We start from the raw sequence: 17594 nt of genomic DNA on the forward strand, positions 1-17594 counted from the left end.
ATGGAGAGAAACACCATTGGTGAGAGTTTCAACCTGGATGTAAAAGACAAGAACCGCAAGAAAATAGGAAGAAAGTACATAAGAACACGCTCAAATTATTGTCTCCATTTATTTCTTCAAGGCGTTAAATTGTTATGCAAGTGTTAGTGTACATACACAATACATACATATCACTATATCAGAAGTCTAAAACATTTGATGGAATTTTTATTCATTTTTAAGAAACATTCTCAAAATGTTCATTTTGAGAGTTTCTGTACATGAAAACCACACCATGAAATCCAACTTTGAGCCATTCAATGGATGGGTCAAGATAAGTGGAAAAAAAAAATACAATATTTCTATTTGAAGGAAGAAATATCACAACCAAAGCAAAATATGAAAACAAACATAAAACTAAGCATTAATAAAAAAGCTAACTGTTGATCGTGCATGCACGGAATGTCTAAATGTATACTTAGACGAAAAAGACAGGAGTCTAAATTGCAATATCAAACATTACATCAATAATCTAAACAATTTCTACCCAATTCCTCCAACAAGTCGGAACGAACTGTCTACCTGAAGTATATAGAAATCTGAGGTATATCAACATCATTATCATCATCGTCCTCACAAGCCACCACAATGTCAAAATGACGACGATATGGAGGGAAATCTGCCTTGGCAACATCCCTGGCCAAATCCATCATCTTACGATCTATGCGGTCCTTGTGCCTAGGGAACATGCTATTGTAAAGTAAGCAGCTGCCGTAAGAGATGCTATAGGCATTTAGACCTTTATCTTGGAGCCACTTGATGAGCTCTTTCAGTGTCGGATTATCCCTCAAAATCCACCTGTCCCAGACAGTCCAGCTCATGTCTTGATGTTTGATCACTTTGGGTGGTACTGGCTCAGCGATTGAAAACAAGGGGAGTGCCAAATTTGCAAATGTGTTGCGGTAATCCTCCACCTTGTGTTGTCCATCCAGAGCCTTGTATAGCTCTAAGCAAACAAGACCTGTTGCCATAGCAGTTGAAGTAGCAATCGCGGGAATAATCCTCCCAGCAATGAATTTGGCTTTCAGTTTGTCAACCTCAGGGATGCTGTAATTTCTTGCTCTCATGTTGGCAAGTCCAGCAATCATGTCCATATGATAGTTGGTATCATCATCCTGCACATTCACACAAATTAGGGAAAACTGAGTAGAAAGACCATGATGTCAAGGAACAGAAAACAAACATTATCACACAATCTGTTTCTTTCCTTAAAAACAAGCAGATGATGCCAAATGTTGTAAAAAGCAAAACGGCAATTAATTGCACATGGTTCTAATTCTCCCCCCCCCCCCCCCCCCCCCCCCTTTTTTCCTTTTCCCTTGAGGGTATGGTGCATAAAGAGATGATGGCAGTACCTTCTCAAACTGAATAGGGTTCATCTTATAGCCTGCAGGCAATTTCTCTCTGCACAATTCCAGATTCCTGACCAACTCATTGATCACTGCAGCATCATCTATGGATGATGTTGAAATACTAGTTGCTTTCTCATCTGTCTCAATCTTGACATCCTTTTTCGGTTCGAAATCAGGGACTATCACTCTGTCAATGGCATCAGCCAACTTCTGTTCAGACTTGATCCAATCTGGGATAGGTATGCCAAATGTTTCAGCTCGCAATATGGATGCTGCCATAACAAAATTAAGGTGACTAGAGTCATTGGTGGAGAACTGAAGTGGTCTTGGAAAGCGCTTTGGTGCAGACCAAAATGGAGCACCACTGCTAGTCATGGCATCCTCTGGAAAAGTGAATGCCAATTGCTTCACACGGTTCACAAAGTAGTCTTCGAACCTGTTATTAAAAAATTCAAATTATGAGAAACTTAAGATAGGAAAACAAGCACACAAAAATGGAGGGGTAACCCCAGCCAAGATGGCAAGAGATCCACGCTTGTAAGCACAAGGTCACGAGTTCGAATCCTTGCCCCCTTGGTTTGAGCCGGTCAACTATGGGTAACCTAGGTTGATTTACTTCCTTGTGGTCCTTTGCCGGCTAGGGTCACAAGGCGGGGTTTACTCACACCCAAAAGGGTTGTGAGGTTTCCCTCGTCATCCAAAAAAAAACACACACACAAAAATGGAAAGTCGTGTTTAATTTACTTTAAACGAGCCCAGGCTATGCAGTCTTGGAATGTATCGCATCTATCCTTCTCAAGGCATTCAAGAACACGTTCTAAGGTATCTCTGGACTGTGCATCACCAGCATTTTTCATTCCAGATGTGTATTCGGTTGGACTAGTCAAATAAGCATTTACTTCAGTAGGGGTTTTCTCAAGTAAACCCTCAAATTCAGATCTTGCCCATGTCAAACAGTGATGAATGTTGTGCGGGAAGGAATGCACAGTGCACATTGGTGCTTGTTTTTCAGGAGGATCCCTTGAAGCACCATAATTCTCAGTTAGGTGAGGTATTACCATCTGAGTGTTACACTTGGCACCTAGAGTTCCCGACTCCAGTAATGGTTTCTGAAAATACAAGCACCTTTGGTCAATGTAAAGCCTGGCATTAACATTATCTAGAGCATTGATGACAACATTCAAATTTTCCCAGAATGTATCATCAAACACATTTTCAGTATCAGGGCTTGCACGGTTTTGCAGAGCTTCAATATGTAGAAGAGGATTAATCAATGAAGCGGCTGAGGCAGCAACTGTAGATTTAGCCTGTCCAATATTCCAATCACGGAAAAGGAATTGTCTGCTAAGGTTGCTCTTTTCAATGACATCATCATCGGTGATAGTTAGCTTTCCCTTCTCCCCACAAGAAACCCCCATCAGAGCTAAATTCTTCAAGAACTCGCACCCAAGAGCACCAGATCCCACAACAAAAACCTTCGCATCCTCCAGTTTCTTCTGTAATTTAGATCCAAACACAGAGATTTGAGCATCATAGCGACTATTCAACGGCTTTAAGTCGCTGGTATCCAGGGGCTCAGCTGGAAGAGACTCCAGAGAATCGAAATAGAAAAACTGCAGCCATAAAAAGTAACTGATTAGTCCACACTAATAAAACATACATGACCAAAGGACTTCAAATTAGGGATGGCAATGGGTCGGGTGTGGGTCGGGGAGGGCTACATCCATCACCCGACCCACCTTATATTTTCTCCACCCACCCCCACCTCCAACCCGCATCGGGTGGACTTTTTCAGAACCCACCCCCACCCCCACCGGGTGCGGGTGCTCACTACGGGTACCCACCACTTATCATCTTATTATGTTTTTCAAAAAATAATATTTAAATTATTTACACATAATAAAAAAATAAAATCCATTAGTGATACTAAAACATAAATAATTGAAATATTTAAATATAATAACTAAATTGTTAATTTTTAAAATAAACTTAGTAGTTTTGATATAAAAAATAGTAAAAAGATACACGGAGTTATATAAACTATTATAAATAACTACATACTAGTATTTATTTTACTATTATATATATATACACACACACATGGTGGGTCGGGTGGGGTTCTAGGCGGGTCTTGTACATAGAACCCAAATCCAACCCGACCCACCGCGGGTTTTCTTTTTTAAGACCCACCCCCGACCCACCACCCACCATCACCCAAAAAAACCCGATCCATGCGGGGTGGATTCGGGTGGATATCCACGGGTCGGATTGAAATTGCCATCCCTACTTCAAATAGTTGAAGCTTAACACGGTAATGCATAATCCGTGTTAGGTGAACAGTACATGTGTCACTAGGTCAAGTGTACAATAATAGTATCTACAGCTCAAACCACAAGTCCACAAGTACCAAAAATTAGTTGAACAACCACGGAAAAGCAACTTACACATTACACCCAGTCAGAAGATATTAATAAAGATCAAATGTACTATTAATCCTTTTTTTCAAATTGGCAATACCAATAGAATTTTATAATCAGCGCGTAGTTATGTAAGGATAATTTGTAGTTCTAGTGATTAAAATCAAAGGATAATGCTAAAAATACAATTGATGCTGAGCCAATAAAGGTGATAGTGAAGTTGTAATTAAATAGGATTCTGCAAGCTGGATGTCAATAATAAAATACAGCTGCAAAATCACGATCACCAACCCGATGCAATAAAGCACATCACTATTGAATAACTGGCATATTTCTGTTGCCTTCAATAAACACTAGTCAAAGAGTCAAATATTCATGCTCAGAAAAGATGGCTAAAGTTGCCTTCAACTCACAAAATGAGCAAATCCAAGCAAAAAGAATTAAATAACGAACCTGAAAAAGTGGGTGGAACTTCCCAGAGCAAGCCTTTACAACTTCTTGTCCAACAATACCGCCAAACATAGCAGCCATTGGGTTTAGCACAGCCCTAGCACCAAAGGCAAAACTTCGGAGAAGTTTATGGTCAACCTCTTCAAGTTTAGCATCAGGCAAACTATTGTTAAGTTCAGTAAACAGCTGTATAAGTTTCTGAGCGTCTTCTTCTGATCCAGAAATAGGAAACCGTCCTAACTCCAAAATAAACTTATCCAACGCTTGAAATGCTAAGTGCAGTACTGGTGGTCGTTCAAATTTTGAGAAGTCACTGAGAAGAAAATCACCAGGATCCTTAAGTGTTTCTCGCAGCGGCTTGAATTTCAAGACTTTAGGTTCCTTTACCTGTGTGACAATACCACCTCCCTCATATGCGGTATACTTTGTGGTATCTTCTTCAATCGTAAATGAATAAGGCCTTGCATTTTTTATTTTCCTTGGCTTTCCATCATTCAATTCTGTCATTCCTCGGACTTCGGAAAAGACAATAAGATCTCCATCCTGAAACTCAAGCCTTTCATCATCAACGCACGCAACAAGAGCAGGATTGTCATTGCTAATAGATGCAATAATGCCTGTACGTGGATCCTCGCCATCAACATCAAGAACTGTGAATTCAGGGCCAAAGTCACAAAATACACTACCAAAAAGGCCACATACTTCAGTTTTGATAAAGGCAATTGGAGGCTGGTGATTATGACAGTAATCATCAAATTCCATTGCCTTCTCTAAGCGGATATCAGTAAATACAGCTGCCTGCATCCCAAACATCAAACATGAAAGGTTGTGTTATTTTGTATAGTGTACATGAGATGGCATATTAAATTAGTATAGTTAACCAAGGAGGGCACTTGCCTGAAAATCAGAGAGTTGTTCCTTACTCAACTCATTTGTTAGGGTAGAAATAATCACAGAATTGTTTAGTTCTTGCAATTTCTGAACAGAAGCAAGAGCCCTGTTTTTCCCCACATCATCCTCAGAGAAAACAAAATTGCTAGACAGATCCCACAGCTCCACATTTCCTTCATCGTGTAAAGTAACAGATTTGACACCAGCAAGAATGAGGTTCTTCGCTGCCAATAACAATAACAATAAAATGATGCTCTTAGTTGCAAGTGTCAATTCAAAATAGTCAGATATATAAAATGATGCTCTCTGCTGCCAAGTAAATACAATGCAACTACAATACTACATACAACAAAGAAGAAATAAACATTACACTGAATAAAGGTATTATAACAAATACACAACCCTAGATTCACTTCATGAATGTATATGCATCATTTTAAAGACTGTAAATACATTCGGGCAACAATCAGTGCACACCTAGGTCGCCAGGTGCCTTTTAATGAAGGAATGTGTGTATAAATATTGCAGTACTTGCCGTTGGAATTACATTGAAACTAGATAAAATGAGATTATCAGAGTTCCTGTGAGCTCAATCATCACAATATACAGATCGGGATCATACAACAGCTAAAAAAACAACAAACCAAATTTTTAAAAAAATAAATAAATAATGATGCACAGCATTTAAAAGTGAGCTACCTGCATACCTCAACAATTCAGACACAAAATCCAAATAAATGGGAAAACAAATTCAAAATAAAAAGGAAAACTATCATTCCATACCGATCTCAACTCCGAGGCCTTTCATTCCAGAGATAAGAACATTAGAGCCGAACAACCGACGCATGGTCTCACGGCCATACACAGCGAGCTGACGGCTGTGCAGATCCTCATCGATGTCGGGAGAATTACGCGAGCAGTCAATCGGCGATTTACCATTCTCAGTCCGACGGCCGTTACTAACAGCATCATTTCCGTTCACCTCCACGCCTCCCATCTCGACACTCGATTCCTCTCCGCCGCCGCCGATATAGCAATCGGATTTGAGCCGTTTGTTCAGGGAATAAGAAGCAGAGGAAGAAGAACCTTCTAGTTCTGAAGCGGCGGCGTCCCCTCCAACTGCTGACCTCTTCAACGGAAGCATAAAGCGGTCTGAACTGATTGATTCATCAATAGCCATGTTAAAATCTTCAAATTATTATAAATTTATAAAAATAAAACTTGAGCAATTTCACAGCAGAAAAACTCAGGTCCGAATCCAGATGTATGTACGAATGAGGAGAAAGGGTAAAGTAAATAAATATAAACGAATGAAAGGAGACGTACCGAAAAAGACAATGAAGGACTGAAGGAAGCTCAAGGAAGGAAAGTGGGGATGCCTGAGATTATTAATAGGGTTTCCTTCATCACCTTTCGGAGCTTATTAATCAAGGAAATGAGAGTGTTTCGTTTGTGTTTACTGTTTAGGTACTTGTCTCCTTTGATTTCTGGCTGCAAATGTCATTGCAAATTATAAATTATTAATTTATTAATTTTATTTGCTTAAACATTTATCCAATTTAAGAAAAATAATCGAAAATTTAAAGTGAACGTAGGATATATAAACTTTTCATATTTGGTAGTAATATTATTTTATGTAAATTGTCAATTACAATATTGTTATGATATATTATATTTATGCTATTCAATTATATTATATATAAGGTTTAAAATATTGTTTATAGCTGCAACTCTATTATGTAATTACACTTTATTTCATGGAATTTGTCTCATATAAAGTTTTGCATTAACGTTATAAATTTTATTTTATATAACAAATAAAATATTGATTATATTTGTAATAATGTTATGTAATAAAGTCATATGGTCTTGTGAAAATTAAATGGTGATAATCAACATTTAATTTTTACAAGACCATAATAATATTGTTATTGTGAAAATTAAATGTTGATAATTAACATTTAATTTTCACAAAACCATAATAATATTGTTAATTATAATAACAACAACAACAATAATAATAATAATTGCAATAATAATAATAATGATAATAATTTTCACGGACAGTTTCTATAATATATATACTTATTTATTTATTTATTATATTTATTTATATTTCAATTTCTACGGGCAAATTATTGTGAGGAACGATGGTCCACATAATTGTATGGATCATGAATATCAAATACATTTTTAATATATTAAAAATACATTATTTTTATATTGAAAGTACCTTACATACATATATAATGTACCCTTAGTATATTTAAAATATACTTTTTATTGCATGCAATCCCAAATTTCATAAGTTTGAAATTAATATATGGCATAGCTAAGCGGCCTAATATTTAAGATTGTTGATGTGCAAATTGAGGACTACGGAGACAAATATGCGTTATTCGTGGATTCATCGGATACTATCCAACAACATTCTCCAACTTAATTGACGTGAAGTGGCTTAGTAACATTAAGATTATATTCTCGAATTATTAGTTCTCATCTTTTATTGATTACACACTTAATTCGATAGTATTTGGAAGAAAAAATCAATGTTCGAACTAAGATTGTGATTTTGGTCTTTAAAGGTCAATTGTATGTTGCTACATCTAGAGTTAGAAATCTCAAAGGTCTAAAAATTTTGATCCGTGGTGACTCTAAAATTGTAATTCAATTACTATTGTAGTTTACTAAGTTCTTAAAAATTTGTAATATTAAATACTATGTACTAAATTTTTAATATAGTTTAAGATTTGTAGTAATCACCCACCTTAAATGTTATTTTAATTGTAAATATATTTATGTTCATAATTTTATCATAGGAATTCACACATAATAATTATTAAATAACAAAAATTTTATATATGAATAAACCTCATATAGGGTATAGTTTTATAACATATTTTCCGTGCATCGCATGGGACAAATACTAATATTGACTATATATTAATATTATTATGTTATTACTTTATTTTCGGCAAATTATATATTACAATTTTACTATAAAGTATTACATGTATGTTATAAAGTATCTTAACTATAATATAGTCATATGAATTGGTAGAGCAATTATTGTGACAATAATTGCTCACCAAACCATATGGTTATATTACCATATGGTTATATATTTATTACATGGTAAATACAAATTCAAATTAACCTTAATTCATTTTTCATCTCTCTTGCCTCATCCAATCCATCTAAAAATTCACAAATAAACTTCAATTGAGATTATTCTAATGAGGTCAATCTTAAAAATTTAGTACATAATATTTAATATTACAAATTTTTAAGAATTTAGTAAACTACAATAGTAATTGAATAACAATTTTCAGAGTCACCACATATCAAAATTTTTAAACCTTTGAGATTTCTAACAATTTTCAGAGTCACCACGGATCAAAATTTTTAGATCTAAAATTTATAGAAATCTCAAAGGTATAAAAATTTTGATCCGTAGTGACTCTGAAAATTGTAATTCAATTACTATTGTAATTTTACTAAGTTCAATTCTTAAAAATTTGTAATATTAAATACTATATACTAAATTTTTAATATAATTTAAGATTTGTAGTAATCACCCAACTTAAATATCAATTCTTATTTTAATTGTAAATATATTTATGTTCATAATTTTATCATAGCAATTCACACATAATAATTATTAAATAACAAAATCTTTATATATGAATAAATCTCATATATGGTATATTTTTATAACATATTTTCTGTGTATCGCACGGGATAAATACTAGTTATAAGTATAAGGCTTAAAATATTATTATTTTTTGAAAATTAAATTAAATTATTGATTATATATGCAATGTTGTTATGTTATCGTTTTATTTCGTACAAATTGTCCATTAGAGTTTTACTATCAAATACTTCATTTATGCTATAAAGTATTACAGAATATATATATATATATATATATATATATATATATATATATATATGGTTTAAAGTATTGACGATATATGTAATTTTATTATATTATTACTTTATATTTCTCCAAATTGTCTATTGCAATTTTATTGTAAAATTATGCATTTATGATATAAACTTATTATATATAATACTCAAAATATTACGGAATAATTATATTTGTAATTATGTTATGATCTATTATTATTAGATATAAGATAAGATACTACGCATAGTATTTCTCTCAAGAGACCAATCCAAAAACATATTGTGTAGATTGACAATGCATTGTGTATATCGATGAACCAATGTTGACAATGTATCATGGATCATGATTCAAATTATCTGTATAAAATTAATATGTTATGTATTTTCAACTAACAAATTGTGTATATGTTAAATGCAGGGGCGGTTTTTGGCCCGTGCATAATTTCCAACTGCAAATGACATCAATTTTAGAGAGACTAATATCTAATTTTCACCTAGGTGCTTAAGAAAAAAAAAATACAATTAAACCCACATTCATTCACGTATACTTTTATTTTGCCTAAAACTCATAAGTTTTTTTTTTTTTTTTTTTTTTTTCCTCCAAATCACCCACTACCATTGAAGAGGACAAGATTATTCCTTTCTCCATTAATTTTATAATTTTTCCCCAAATTTTTTTATTACCAAAGTTGTAATTCAATTTTCACTAATCTCTCATAATTGATTGAGCATGATTATGGCAAAATTGTTCAAAATTTTTATATTGAAAAATAATATATAAACTAGTATTTGTCACGTGCGATGCACGAGAAATATGTTATAAAAATATACCATATATGAGGTTTATTCATATATACAAATTTTGTTATTTAATAATTATGTGTGAATTGCTATGATAAAATTATGAACATAAATATATTTACAATTAAAATAAGAATTTATATTTAAGGTGGATGATTACTACAAATCTTAAACTATATTAAAAATTTAGTACATAGTATTTAATATTACAAATTTTTAGGAACTTAGTAAACTACAATAGTAATTGAATTAAAATTTTCAGAGTCACTACGGATTAAAATTGTAGACCTTTGAATTTTTTAGAAATCTCAAAGGTCTACAAATTTTGATCCGTGGTGACTCTGAAAATTGTAATTCAATTACAATTATAGTTTACTAAGTTCTTAAAAATTTGTAATATTAAATACTATGTACTAAATTTTTTAAGATTGACCTCATTAGAATAATCTCAATTGAAGTTTATTTGTGAGTTTTTGGATGGATTGAATGAAGCAAGAGAGATAAAAATGAATTAAGGTTAATTTGAATTTTTATGCACTATGTAATAAATAAATAAATAAATCTTAACTATAATATAACCATATGATTTGCTGAGCAATTATTGTTACAATAATTGTTCACCAAACCATATGGCTATATTATAGTTAAGATAAGAATGATATATTTTACGGTATTGATTTTAAGATAGTGCTCATACTTTGTATAGGGCCTCGTCAACTCAAAGCATATAATATATTAATGATATGTATATAATTTAGACCATGGCACATAATAAATTATGCTGTGCAACCGTGTGCACCATGTATGGTGCACACGATTGCAAAAACGACGTCGTTTTGACTAAAAACGCGCGTCCCACTTAAAAAAAAAAAATCAGGTTTGATTACCGGCAATAGCATTTTTTGTGCATAATTTGAATTATATATCCACAAACTCATAATTATATATCCATAAATTTATAACTATATATTCACAGTGAATGAATAACACAAAATTCAGAATGAATGAACTAAATATCCATAAATTCATAACTATATATCCACAAACTCATAATATTATATCCACAAATTCATAACTATATATCCACAATAATTCATAACTATATATCCACAATAATGTTGTTGAGGGGAATCAAAATTGAATTTTCTTTTTTAAAATGAGACGCACGTTTTTTAATCAAAACGGCATCATTTTGCAACCGTGTGCACCGCACAGCATAACTATTGTAGGTCGTGACCCAGATATAATTTGCGGATCTCGCCAATATTGGGCCATCAAGTCCGAATTTGCAAATTGGATTGGGCCGTTAGCTAATCTGTAAGAGTGACAAAAATACGGAGTAGAAAGATTATCCCAAATCATCGATGATCTCTACCTGACTGCAGTCGCAGCTAGTCCGCCATTGTCAAATCTCCCTCGCTCCATTGCTACTCAAGCACAAGCTCGGAAACCACTATAACCCGAAACAATGGCATCGGTTAACTTCAACCCTTTCAGTGATAACTGGTTCAGTAAACCTCCAAATCCTATTAAATTCGTCGATGTGCATACATTTTTTGAGTCTGTAAACCCCTTTAAACCCCAAACTAAGAATCCTCCCTTTGCCGCCATTTCACTCCCATTTTCTCGAAAACCGAAGAAGGAAAAACCTCCTGGCCCTGGAATGTATCGCCGGATGCTTGACCAGTTCTACTGGGAGTGCGAGACGCTGCCGGACCACCGGCACACGCCGAAAGTAGAGAAGATACTGAGCGAGGATTCGATTTTTGAGACGAAGGAGAACCCGACCCAAGAGGAGATTGAGGAGAACGAGAGGTGGTTCTCAGAATTCAAGGAAAGCCCGGTTGTGCAGTTTTTGGCCCGCGCTGAAGAGATTGCAGATAAGATTAATGAGACTGCTCTTCGAGAGAATTCAGCTCCTTACCAGAGAGAAGACAAAAAATTGTGGAAGGTATTAACTTGCTCTAATTGAAAGTCCGCACCCAGATTCCATATGGATTTTCTATTTCATTTTTGAATTTCAAAGTTCATTTATTTGCTTATATAGTCAGATAAATGCGGTGATTATATCAAAGTTCTAGAAGGCTTGAAGTGCTAGTCTATTTAGGGCAGTAAAATGAGCACTGAAATGAAGTACATTTCCATATAAAAATTTAATTCTCAACTCTGATGGAATGTAAATGAGTTTCAGGGAGAAATTATTATCTCTGTTATTGTTCTGATTTTTCAGCAAGAAATTGTAAAAGCAGATTAAGTATATAGTTTAGCTTTGAAGTTGAACTTCATATTTTCCATTATCTGCAGAAACTATTTGATAGAATTTATGGTATTTGTTCTACTTTCTGTATAGTAATTTAAAAATATTCTGATAAAGCTTGCTATGTTCGCTTCTGAAGGCAGTTCCTAATGTGATTGGATTGGATGGGAGGCCAATGCCGAGGAAGGCCATAAAGACGAAAGACGAGTCAGATGATAAATTCTGGGATTTTGCAAGGCAATTCTTTTTTGGGCTCTGGGGGTTCCGACAAAGGCCATATCCACCTGGAAGGCCCATTGATGCTGCACAGGCTATTGGGTATAAGAAGCTTGAAAAGCGGTATTACGATTGTATGTTCTCTGCATTAAATTTAAGTAGTTTGTTTTTAGCAGTTTGATTGTTATAACTGTGTCAATGCATGTATTTTGACCTTCTGCCATGATTTTTAGTCTTTTCTTGCCATTTTATTTATTAGCTCTCATAGATGGAGTAGTCACTTTTCAATTTTCTTGTTTATCTCCGATTAGTTTTCATTCAGTTGAGCTTTATTGTTACTTTTGCCCAGTTATAATGAAGACTGGTGGATGGTTTTACAAGGATAGATTGGGTCGTTCAAGGGGTCCCATGGAATTAGTACAGCTTAGGACTGCTTGGACTGGTGGAATCATTGACAGGCATACTTTCGTTTGGGGTGACGACATGGATGAATGGGCACCTATATCCATGGTTTATGGCTTGGAACGTGCTATTGCCACCTGGGACGGTTTGTTTTCACCTACTTGTGTCTTCTACAATTTCTTCGGCTATTGATCTCATTTATGAATTTGGTTACAGAGCAGATAAAAGTTACATGATGTTTTGCCATGGGAAGAAATACCATAATCACAAGGATTCTCTCAAATATGATATTCTTTTTAAATAACACCCTCATGGTAATTTAAGAATAAGATGCATATATAACACTTTGGATGTTCAACCTACTGTTTTACAGATTTCGGTGATGTGTATGCTTGTATCCCAATTCATATCTTATGCTGTGGCATGTAATATACATTTCTGCAAACTTATTGATTGGGTTGAATGTGTTTGATTTCCAGTCAGACTATTTGCTGCTGCTACAACCTTATTCCACAAAGTCCAGAAGGGTATACCTCCTTGGGTTCCTCTCAAGGGGCAAGAGGAAAAGACCTATAATCAGCTCCAACAAGAAGCTTATGAGAGCAAGAAGCGTGACTTGGCTGTTCTGGAAGCAAATGGCGGTGTGTGGCCTGGCGTAAGAACTCCAAGTCATGCTCTGTTTCTCTGGGCCAGTGGATCTGAGCTGACATCAATTTTGGATGAGGATCACATGCCTAACAAATACATTCCAAAAGATCTCAGGTGCGTAATATCCTTCATCGTGCATTGATAACAACTGAACCCATTCTTAATTCCAAATTAGTTGAAGCATGCCTTACTAAGCTCTGTTTAAACGCTAAATATGCCCAATCTTTTATGTTGCAAATGTTTTATAATAACTTTAAGCGGAGTAAATTTCGGTCTAGCACTTCATTTCTTCTTTTACTACCATGTACTCCAAATCCTGCTTGGCTGAGAACAGTATACCCTATGCGCGTGCGGTAAGACCATGTTATCTTCCTGTTTGTGAATGTTACCACTGCATTTTGCTCATTGTTTCTGTTAGAATATCCCGCTTCATAATTGCATCAGCTACTCTGTTTACTAAGCATAGCCTTTCTGGTACAGGATTCAATTGGCTAAGATAATCCCTGGGCTACGGCCATGGGAGGTTCTGAGTGTTGAACAAGCAATGGATCAATTAACATTTGGACGTGATTGGTATCGTGAACCCCTTGGTTCATACACAACAGGCCCTCCTTACATTTATGATTGGAATAGGGATATCTGGGTACGGATTCCCCACCAAACACTCATGCTTTTCTTATTTCTGCATTAGTTTTGACTTACAAATCCACATGTTGGCATGGGAATCTAAAATATGTCAACAATTTAATGAATTTTGCTCTTAGTATCTCACCTTTCATGAAAGAAGGTTCAAAAAGAAACTAAAGTACCATTCAAATGGCGCTTCTTGTACCTGATATTTGAGTCAGTTTCACGTGGTCATGCAATTCTTCTTTCTACCTGCAGGCCTTGGCGGGCCACTACAATGACTTCTGGGTAAAAATGCGTAGCATACTAATGCGTGGCATCCCCGGTTTTGGCGCTGTGTTGGATATAATTGCAGCTTATAACGCCGCCAGATTGAAGAGGAGAATGAGGATCAAGGAAGCGAAGAAGAATGCCGAGCTGGAAAGGAAGTACCTTGGTCATCGTCGTGGTGAAAAGTGATCAGCGATGTTTGATCGGATCGGCTTGCAGACAGTAAAATACTAGAAAAGATTGTTGCCAAGATTCTGCTGTGGCAAAAGCATTCATTAGCTTGCTGCTTCTCCATGACCTATAAACTCGACGCTGCATAATAGCATATATATGATTTCTGATACTTACAATTATCCAAAGGGTTTTCACTTGTGTCATTTTTGGCCGTCTATTCACAACCTAAAACCTTTGATTTTTACGGCAATGGAAACTTGAAACAACTTTTTTATTTCTTGTTTTCTATTTTTGTCCACAAAAAGTGAAATCCTTTACTCGAATATGATAGGATTGTGAATGGATAACTCGCGACTCAGATATTCATTAGGTAGGAAGATCAATGTCTGTTACTCACAATGAGTTACCTCAAAAAGAATTTTACAATTAATCAATTATCAAGATTTAATCATGTGTCATTGCCAATAAAGTTACAACTAAGTGAGTTATGTGTTAGGGTTTATTGTTTTCTAGTTGTAAATGTATAAATAAATGAAGAATTTGATTTAATTCATCAATTACTTTTAATTCTGTAGTAATCTTTATGGTTTTAGTTTCAAATTTATCATTTTGTTAAGAATTTATAAATGGTTAAAATGATTTTTTTTTTAATTCTGATAAAATTTAAGGTATTATTTGCATTGAATATAAATAATTGTACAGTACTGAAAATAATTCAAAAAATATACGATCACTCGATATTATAAATTTATTATATTATTATTATGCAATAAAATTTTGGTTGGTACAGGCGTCCAGCACCGACTTTAGCAAATTGAGATAGGTGGGGTGGGATGTGTCAGGAAATGTCACGTGTCCGGTGTCCCGACAATGAAAAGGTAAGGCAGGGACATGAAAATACGCGAGGAAAATGTATATATAAATGGACGGAGTACGCGGTTGCATTTTCTATGTAATCACCCATCCAGAAGAAAGAAGAGAAACTAACTAAGATGGAAGACGGAGTGGAAGCCATTGAAGACTTGGTTAAGAACAGCGAGGATATGAGTGCAGATCAAGAAACGGAAGAACAAATTCAACAAGGCAGCAGCGATCGAGAAGAAGAAGAAGGCAAAAAGTCTAGTGGGGTTGTCAAAAGCTTGATTTCTGCCTTGGTTTCGAGAGGGAGAGAGGGGGAAGAAGTGGAGGGGAAAAGCGAAGACGGCAGAGCCTCCGATCCTGCAGATGAAGCAAGCGGCGGCGGTGGTGACGGAGGCGGAGGAGGAATCATCAACAGTTTTATTTCAAACATCTTCCACCAGAGTGAAGCCGGAGATGGGGAGAGGGAAAGCAATGGGAATGGAGAGAGTGATGCCGAGAATGGCGGAGAAGATGAGCAAGTCAAGGATGCTGAAGGCGGCGGCGGCGGCGGCGGCAGTATCAGCGTTCTGGATAATATTGTTTCTCACTTGCCAAAGCCTCTCTCAGGTATATATGGCCGTACGTGATTTCTGATTTGCGTGTGAGTATTGTGTTTTTTAATTTGCTGATTTTGGTTGTTACTGTGAACAGATAGTATGGCGCCGGAAGAGGCGTCTATATTGATCCATTCCATTGTGCATGACTAATGGAGATGGGGCTATGGTCTTCAAATATTTGTATTTTACCAACATTAAATGATCATATCTGTTCTCAATTCTTGTAAATTATATTTAGATGCAAATTATGTTCTATAATGGTCACGAACTTTCCTGGTCACTCAATATTATGTACTACAAATTTATAAGATTGATGTTTTGTATTTTTTTTTAAAGAAAAAATTAACTATAATCTGCTATATCATTAAAGGATGAATGCATGAATAATGAGTTATATTATGTGGATTTTCAAATTATACTTTTTATGTAGTAAATATTGATATGATGATTTTATTGTGTGAGTTCGGAAAAAAGTTGTCTACTTTTAAGATTCGTGAGAGAGTAAAAGTTGAGAGTATAATTTGAGAATATAAATAGTATTTTTATGGAGGATTAGACTCTCAAACAATAATATGATCACAGTTCTCAACTCTTGTGACAAGAGCGTGGATAGTTGATTGCCCATCCTCGATCTAAAAACTAAAGAACAAGAAACAATCGAATCTAATAATGTTAAAAAAAAAAACAAAAAACAAAAAAACGAAGGCAACATATCCTATCCGAATATTCCTAACTCCCTTTGCATTCAATTAACCAAGATAGTATCTCCTTCCAAGTCAAAATTTTCTCTTAACAAGAGCTCGAGAGCACACAACAATGGTTCATTCGACGCTACCTTGACTATCCGTCCATCACCGTCAAGCAAGCAGAAATCGGAACTGGCTTACGTATAGTAACGTAAAAATGTGCAATTAGGTTACTGAACACTTCAAATGTATGCAATTTCACAGTATAACATGTTACCACCTTGACTCTATTATAAATAGTCAATGTCCCCACATTGGGTTTGAACATAAAACCTCTAATTTGAGGGGCACAACTATGTCGCTCGATCACAAAGTCTTTAGCACTAAATTGGTAATATGTAAATGTAATTTTGGACGAGCCAACCAAGCCAACATAACACGCAATTGTATCAACACGGTCACATTGACATCATTAACATATTATTGTAACGATATAATGAATCATAAGGTGAAATTATGAATTCAGACTTCAAATACTAGACATTGAAAATCTCTGGCTTTATATAAGTGAGTATCATATCATATTATCATATTTGTCGATAAGGAAATTCTCTCTCAGCTGCGAATCAGCGATGGAGAAGAGAATTGCAAAAAAATTGATTTTACAATTTTATCCTTAAATTTAAGGCGTAACTAACTGTGATTTAACAAAATGATCATAATTAGAACAAAATTAATAGTCAATGAGTTAATTTTAATAACATTAAAAGTCGATAATAAAAATTAATAAAAGTTAATAGTCCAAGTACCATACATGAAAGTAACTCTATACTAAAATGAATATTTATATAGAGAAAATTACCGATTTGGTCCCCGACTATGAAGATTTTATCAATTTGGTCCTCGCTTTCAAAATTCTCAATTTCATCATCGACTATGTCATTTTTCTCTATTTATATATTAAAAATGAACATGTGTGTAGCGATACACATATAATG

General features: G+C 34.7%; 3 protein-coding genes across 4 annotated transcripts; 2 read left to right on the plus strand and 1 right to left on the minus strand.

Annotated features, from left to right (window-relative positions):
- Positions 1–377: 377 nt before the first annotated feature.
- Positions 378–6626, minus strand: LOC109159073 (ubiquitin-activating enzyme E1 1-like). 2 transcript variants are annotated; one of them, XM_019307078.1, is made up of 7 exons: positions 6476–6626; positions 5933–6306; positions 5156–5373; positions 4262–5056; positions 2136–3004; positions 1395–1827; positions 378–1154 (listed from the first exon to the last, which is right to left on the minus strand). In XM_019307078.1, exons 2-7 carry the CDS (start codon positions 6291–6293, stop codon positions 558–560), a joined length of 3273 nt encoding a protein of 1090 aa, XP_019162623.1. In that variant the 5' UTR covers positions 6294–6306; positions 6476–6626; the 3' UTR covers positions 378–557. The 2 variants fall into 2 exon arrangements, with proteins under 2 accessions (XP_019162623.1, XP_019162624.1); XM_019307079.1 differs by having other exon boundaries at positions 5933–6301; positions 6476–6619.
- Positions 6627–11195: 4569 nt separating this feature from the next.
- Positions 11196–14738, plus strand: LOC109159261 (protein TIC 56, chloroplastic). The gene is made up of 6 exons (XM_019307356.1): positions 11196–11810; positions 12256–12466; positions 12682–12879; positions 13214–13496; positions 13863–14025; positions 14268–14738. Exons 1-6 carry the CDS (start codon positions 11328–11330, stop codon positions 14466–14468), a joined length of 1539 nt encoding a protein of 512 aa, XP_019162901.1. The 5' UTR covers positions 11196–11327; the 3' UTR covers positions 14469–14738.
- A 646-nt stretch (positions 14739–15384) lies between these two features.
- Positions 15385–16218, plus strand: LOC109158848 (chromo domain-containing protein LHP1-like). The gene is made up of 2 exons (XM_019306740.1): positions 15385–15920; positions 16005–16218. Exons 1-2 carry the CDS (start codon positions 15446–15448, stop codon positions 16058–16060), a joined length of 531 nt encoding a protein of 176 aa, XP_019162285.1. The 5' UTR covers positions 15385–15445; the 3' UTR covers positions 16061–16218.
- Positions 16219–17594: the final 1376 nt, after the last annotated feature.

The sequence above is a fragment of the Ipomoea nil genome, unplaced genomic scaffold, assembly GCF_001879475.1.
Source record: "Ipomoea nil cultivar Tokyo-kokei standard unplaced genomic scaffold, Asagao_1.1 scaffold2826, whole genome shotgun sequence".
Taxonomy (NCBI): domain Eukaryota; kingdom Viridiplantae; phylum Streptophyta; class Magnoliopsida; order Solanales; family Convolvulaceae; genus Ipomoea; species Ipomoea nil.